Source organism: Anopheles bellator, chromosome X, assembly GCF_943735745.2.
Source record: "Anopheles bellator chromosome X, idAnoBellAS_SP24_06.2, whole genome shotgun sequence".
NCBI lineage: Eukaryota > Metazoa > Arthropoda > Insecta > Diptera > Culicidae > Anopheles > Anopheles bellator.
The window spans coordinates 8,521,172-8,528,107 of record NC_071287.1 but is presented as its reverse complement, the minus strand read 5'-3'; the positions used below and the strand labels follow the sequence as shown (position 1 = coordinate 8,528,107).

Sequence of the window (6,936 nt, the reverse complement as noted above, 5' to 3'; positions counted from 1 at the left end):
GTTCGCCGGAACACGGGTAACGGTGGCGTGACTGTGTGTGCTGTGTTCTATGTTGTGACAGTCTGGCGGTCGGCGGTACTAACAACGCAACAAGCCTGGTGTGTGTGTGTGCCTGTGTGTGACTAAATCCTGCCTCGGGAACCACTCCCTTTCGCAGCCTACCTCTCGAGCTGTGACATGTTGCTAAAGGGAGCCGTGGGCCCCGGGTTCTTGTTCCTCGAAGCATTCCCGTTTGTCCCTCGGGATCCATCTACTTCATCGCCACACTCCACCTCTTTCAAGTCTTTTTTTGACAGAACCCTACCACCCCCCCACCCTGTTCGTGTTAGGCAGATCTTAACAGAAGGTGCGTCATCAGATCAGATCGTTATGATACTTTACACGGGGGTGTATGGGAGAGTAAGCAGAAGAGTATTAGCGGCTATGCAACCTATCGGGACTCAGTGCATCATGGGTATTTCTAATTTACCTCCTACCGCACGCTGTATTATGGTTTTTGATATTTGTGTTTTTTGTTTTGTTTTGTGTTGGGCTAAGACATGTGGCACCCCGCAGTCCGCAGGATGTCGACGATTTAGGGTGATAGATTTACTGTGTTAGGTCCCCCGGGTGCGGCCGGGTCCAGGAGAATTGTATCAGAATACTAGCGTATATAGTGTATGGATGCGAGCAACCACCCCGTGTATCTCTCTTTCACCTCTTTCCCAAGCGGGAACAGATAAGCGAAAGAAAAACAAACTCCGCGTAGCTCGCAGCGGCCCGCAGGGCGATCTCTCTCTCTCGCTCTCTGCTAGAAATACGGCCGGACGGATTCGGCTAAACTTTCACTCGAGGCGCTCTTTCTTGTGGAACTCTTCGATTGCGTGCTTCGTTTAGAGTTTCAGGGCTACACATTTGTGAAATAGAAGGTCAAACGCGTCGTCGACTGATCTCAGAAAGTTATTGGCGTGCTCACAACGTATTTGTCGCTTGTTTCTGTTTGGTTATATTTTTATAATGCGGACAAACCGTACTAATACGCCCCTATCGGAATGCCTGTGTTCGTCGGCGTCACTTCGTATTGTTTGGATTATCTTGGCCCACTTCAGAAGCTGATGGACGAATTATTCTTTATTGGCGTATGCAATATGACGAACACCTCCCGGGATCGTCTGATCGCATGCAACAAATTCGTGATAACTGACTGGAAGATCAGTTATTAATTTGTTGATTTTTTGCCGTAGAAGTTTTGTCGTGGCTGCAATTGTTGTTAGTTTTCGTTTAGAGACGACAAAAACTGAGCGTTAAGCTTCATTGGTCCCTCTTTTTGGTTTATTTTTGAATGCACAGGCATTGTCGTGTAGTTTTGTTCGTGATGGGGAAAGTCAGGGCAGTGCAAATTCTAGAAACAAAATACAAGAAGAAGCTTTGCACAGAGGTACATTGGCCTTGTTCTGTCTTACGGATCGTTCTTTCTGTGCAGTAATATTAGCAGTAGAAAAGGATGTTCGCTACTGTAATGGCTATTGCGCGCGCAATATTGGTACAGAGACGAGCTGTGTTGGTATAGTATATAAGAATATGTTAACCGTGTGCGATCCAATACTCGTTCGAGATAAGACTTCTTGGTGCAGGTTCGAGATAGCATCGGTCCAGGGGAGGATGGAATTTTGCGTGCACTACTACTACATACTACTTAAGTGACGTCTTGTCGTAGGGATAATAGTTTCTACTGTGTTCAGTGGTGTGCTCTTCTTGTGTTGGCCAGGTTGTCAGCTATTCAGTTTCTCTGGCCTTCGGAGTCTGTCAAGGGAGTCAGCAAAATATATGATTTTTGTAAAGGAATGCTTTCTAGGTGTTGTACAAATGGATTCCTTTATGGTTTCCTTTCCAAGCGCCTTGATTGCTCAGATCTGTCTGCCGTATCCAACTGTTGATATACTAACCGAGCCGGTATTGACATGCTTGTGGCTCGTACGTTGTTAGGATATTAGTCGGTGTAGGGTTGGGGTTGACTTGTTTTTAGGATTGCTATCGTCTCTTCTAATGAATGTGAGGTTCACTTTCATAGCCTTGTTTCAAGCCTTCAGGGATTTTTTGTTTTGGGGTTTTTGTGGCGTGTCAAGGAATGTAATTCTTCGTTGATTTGTTTTTAGGAACTTAGAGGGTTTGTGACCTTTTTCTGCGGTGTCGAGTTTAGTGTTGTTGTGGGTTTTTTAAATACGCCTAGATGCCAAACCTTCTGCGCTATTGTTACATTTTTTGTGGTCTTAAAGGGGGAGCTTTGGGAGAAAACGAAGTCCACGTCACCGTCGGTTCGAGGGCAGTAGCGAAAGATAGGCTACTAATGAAGACTGTTAGAGAGACAATGGGTCGCTGCGGAACGCTACTCTCGTGAAACGTTCGCTTTTTAATTATACATTGCCGTACGTTAGTGATGTTGCTGTTATAACAACTCCCCAGTCTACTTGCTGCAGTCGCACTCGAATCAAGAATAATCAAGCACCAATCAGCTCAGGCGTCGAATAAAGTTAGAAATGCTAGATGCTACCACCTGCCAGACAAAACCAGCACGGTGCGGTAACACGCGGCCGTGCAGAGGATTCGATCGGACATCCGGCGCAATATGGCACATATGGCGCAAGATACCAGCGCCACGCATCAACCGGCACTCGGCCTGTAACACCGGGTTCAAGTGCCAAAGGAGGGACCTCTGGTCTAGGAGAAAGGACGGGTTCCGGCGAACGGCGAACCGGAATGACAGGCGACGCTGCAGATGGACGTCCGCGGATCAGTTTCATCAGTGCCTAGCCAAAATGCTACTACTATCACCTACTACTACCACTACTACTACTACTACTACTGCCACTACTTTTTGTGTTACTGCTCTACTTTAGCGCGCGCGAGTTCCAACCTGTTTCTTCTCGTTTCGTAAGTCTACTTATTTTTTTATGTTTCGTTTGTTTGTTTCCTTTCTCTGTCTCGCTGGTAAAGCATCTACGCATATAGCATCTACTCATACAATCTTTCATCAATACACCCTCCCTCCACCGCTCCTATCCTTCCGCCATACTCGTAAACTATTCTTGTTTTCTTGTGTTGTTTACCGTAAATTATTGTGAGTGAATACACCGCCCACAACAGTTTGCTGCAAAAGGGTGTACCCGAAAGGACACATCCAACGGTCATTCTTTCACGCGTGCACCTTTGATTGGTCCACTGTCTGTAGTTCTGTAGCTGTCTTCATCTTTCTATCTCTCTGTAGTCTCTTCTTTTTTACTCGCTTGCAGCTGTGTCCATGTCCTGTGTTTATTAGTTTTGCAAATTCAGTTGACCAAGCCTCCTTCTTTGGTTTCCTTTCCCTAGTTCGGGCTGTCCCTTTGCTCCTTCGGTTCGTTCCTTAGGTACATAACAGTGCGCATTTGTTACACGCTTTGGATGGGTGTGTTAGGCGCATCGCGGGTACAGTAGCATTGTGGGTCTTGGTTTTTCCTCACTCACCCTTAAGCCCAGTGGTAATTTAGTGTAGACGCTTTCGAACGGCAGGACCCTTGCCTATTTTACTGTCTTGCACTTCATTACACCTTTTCCGTTCACTTTTTCAATGGTACCCAAACGATTTCCCTGTCATCTCTTGGTACAAACTATGATATGCTTTCCATCGCGCTTTATCTCCTGGCTCGGATCATCTTCCTATTCTTTTGAAAGTCCTTCTACTCCCGCTCCTTTGCCACAGTGCGATACGAAGTACCGTAAGTTATTACTTCCCCTCCCTGTTCTGATCGTTTAATTGAACTTTGTTTCTAAATTTATATGGGCGCCGCATTAGGTTTTTGTTTTGTTTTTTGAATTGGACCACATTGTTTCACACCTGTCCCAACATATCTTTTTCACCTCACCCGATCGCCATGTCTTTCTTTCTTTTCTTTTACATTTGTTTTACTTCTACATTCAAGTTCATTTTTTATGGGTTTTTCTTTCGTGTGCCGGTGTAGCAACAGAAAAAAACATTTCGGCCATCATCGGAATCGTGGAATGTGGGAAACGACTGCGCGCTGTGACCTCTGGGGTTGGGACGTCAGACGCCAAACGAACATGCGCGTGCGTGCGAACTCGGCTAGTAGGATCGGTTAGGGAAAGGTGCTCTAGTTTAGTGTTATCCTCGTGTGCTGGCTCCCAGATGCTTCCGCCTAATCAAACACCACTTGTAGTCGTTGTCTATAATCTTCCCCCCATGTCTGCCCATTACCAAGAGAGATAATTATATATTTCTTTCTTGTTTTGGTAAAATGTGATTGTTACAAAACGCGCCACCTTCCGAGTGTTAAAAAAGCGTCCATTTCTGGCGCCAAACCTGGTTTCGACCGAACTCTGGCAAACGTGTAAAACGTGTGCGAGCGAGTGCCGGTCGGTATCGGTGCGTTACGACTAGAAGAGTGTTAATCTACAGCCAATCAGCGTGTGTTGGAAGCCGTCTCTAACGCACGTCTGTCTGCCTGCTATTACTAACCGCGGTGGAGAGCAGCCTGATTTAGATGATAGTTTCTGTTTCCTAATTAATTGCTCATGATGCATGACATCTCGGGATCCCCATTTTCGTTAGCACACTGCATGACGGCAGAGAAGAATCATCAACTGCCCATCGTCGTCGTCGTTGGTGGGACGTTGCATACTAGCGCAAAAGGCAAAAATCAGTACACGCAGCGGCCCTTCCTTATTACTAATCAGTCGATCGCTTACGTACATGTCTTGCGCACACGCTTCCTGCGTAGACACTAGACTTCACACGCTGCACCTTTGCTTGTTTGATTTCCTATCCACTGTTTCAACAATCATTTGCTTGTGGGCACCCTTTATTACCAGCAACACTGTCATTCACCAACCCACTGTCAATCATTACTAACGTAGCTTGACACTCTGCGAGTAAATGGAGATTGAAGTGTGCCAACCAGCCAAGCCCCACATATCCCACATCAATTTCCTCTTTCGAGTTGCGTCTCAACGAGAGGCTCCGAATAATTGTTTCTCCGTTTCTCTGTTTCTTTATCTGCTATCATGCTACGTTCTTTCATTCTCTTACTCACTCTCTATTTCTCTCTTTTTCTCTCTTTCTCTTTTTTCACTTTTCTTTTCCTCACTCTTTTTATCTCTCTGTCTTTCTCTCTGTCGCGGTTCTATTACGATTCGTCTTGGCACACTACACCCCCTGGGCCCTTGGACATTGGATGGACGCACGAACTTACTCGGCCACAGGCTCGGCGCAGTAACACTTTCCGAGTGGCGAAACCGACGGTGCTGGTACCACTGCTGCCGTCTGCTGCTGCTGCCGCTGCTGACGAACAGGACTGTCGCTATGTGATGCCGGAAATCGCTACTGGCGCCACTGTCCATCCGCTGCGCGGGATCGTCGGTGGGCCGGACGGCCCCGAGGCCATAGGTCTGATCGGCGAGTATCTGGCAGCAAAGACGCGTGGTAGTACTGTGCACCCCCACCACCAGCAGTCGCAGGCGCAGGCACCACCGATGCCGCCTCCCATTTTCCACGTTACCGGACGTGCGGTGCCCGCCGTCAACGGGGCAGCCCAACGGCAAATCCTGGAGTTCGCGTACAAGCACCCAATCCTGCTGTTGGATGACGACGGCCATGACGACGGCCATGACGACGGCCGTGACGACGGTCACAGTAAAGCGAATCACGGGCAGGATGAGACGATTGAAGAGTCCACCGCCGGCGGCGCCGCAGCAGTGCAGGAGTCGCTGATCATCCCGCACCTCACGCTGCGGCAAGACACGTCAGCCAGGGAGGCGGAAATGCGATGGGTCCAGCAGCCGCTGCCGGACAACGGCACTGAAACGGTCGCCGCTGCGACTCGGACCGGTTTGGTGGGCAAAGTGAACCGCAACATCCTAAAGACGTGGGAGCAGTTGCGGTGGGCGTGCGGAGGGTTAGCTAGCGAGACGAAACGAGACGGCGAGGCTCCGGCGCATCATCAGGGGGTGGTATCTGGCGAGAACACTGCACAGCGCACTTACTGTGGCCAACAGCATCAGCAGCATTATGCGTTGCCCTTCCGTAGCAATGGCATCAGCGAGATGGGCGATTCGGACGGCGTGGACAGTAGCACTGATGAGCGCCAGAGCTGCGTACTGTACTGTCCGCAGCAGCACCAGAATCACCTCCTAAGTGAGGAGCTGATCGACTTCAAGGTTAACCGGTTGCTGCACTCCCCGGCGTATGGTGGAAGCACCGACCGGCTGACATCAACCAGCTCCTTTTCGGTGATGGCTGAAGCGTCCACCATTACCACCACTGCGGTTACGAAGGCAATGGCATGCTCGTCCGGGGCGGTCGTCCGTACCACGGCCGGCAGTTCCTCGGAGGGAGGCGAGTTTTACGACAGCATTGACGCCGTAAGCACCAACAACAGATCCTCCGGTGGGAGGACGAGTAGTTGCACGTTGGTGAACCTAGTAGAAGATTGCACTCGGCGGCAGCAGCAGCAGCAGCGGCAGCAGAGTACGGTGGCGACTAGTGGCAGCAGCGAAAGAGACAAAAGCCAGGCTCCCGAGCCTACCTCGATCGACCGCAAATCTCTGCGGTTGCTGCGGTCGATTGAAATCGAGTAGCACTGTAGTGCCGCCGCAGTATAGCGGCTGCTACTCTCTATTGCGGTACCGAATTGCGATCTACGGAGCGTTTTTTTACGGTTAGCAGTCGCCTACACCAACGCGAAAGCCGTATGTTCAAACCCTGTAACTGTGCGTCAATGCTATCGAATGCAATTTACATACACACACTAGGGCACCCCCACACGAGGCCTATGTTATCTAAGACGGGTCACAAGCCAACCAGGGTTGTAGAAGTTCAAGAGCAACCGCATGGGCTGTCAGTGGAATGGAAGCAATCCGTTGTAAGCCTTTAGTATATTTCAGCAATAGTCCCGGACCGGCAACCAG

At 49.3% G+C, this 6,936-nt stretch overlaps 1 protein-coding gene across 1 annotated transcript in view; it reads left to right on the top strand.

Moving 5' to 3' along the window:
- The window catches only part of LOC131213470 (uncharacterized), a 46,626-nt gene extending 40,020 nt beyond the window's left edge, over positions 1-6,606 (top strand). Inside the window, exon 14 of the mRNA XM_058207512.1 lies at positions 5,233-6,606. Coding sequence (XP_058063495.1) covers positions 5,233-6,606 — 1,374 coding nt within the window. The remainder of the gene's footprint in view (positions 1-5,232) is intronic.
- Positions 6,607-6,936: the final 330 nt, after the last annotated feature.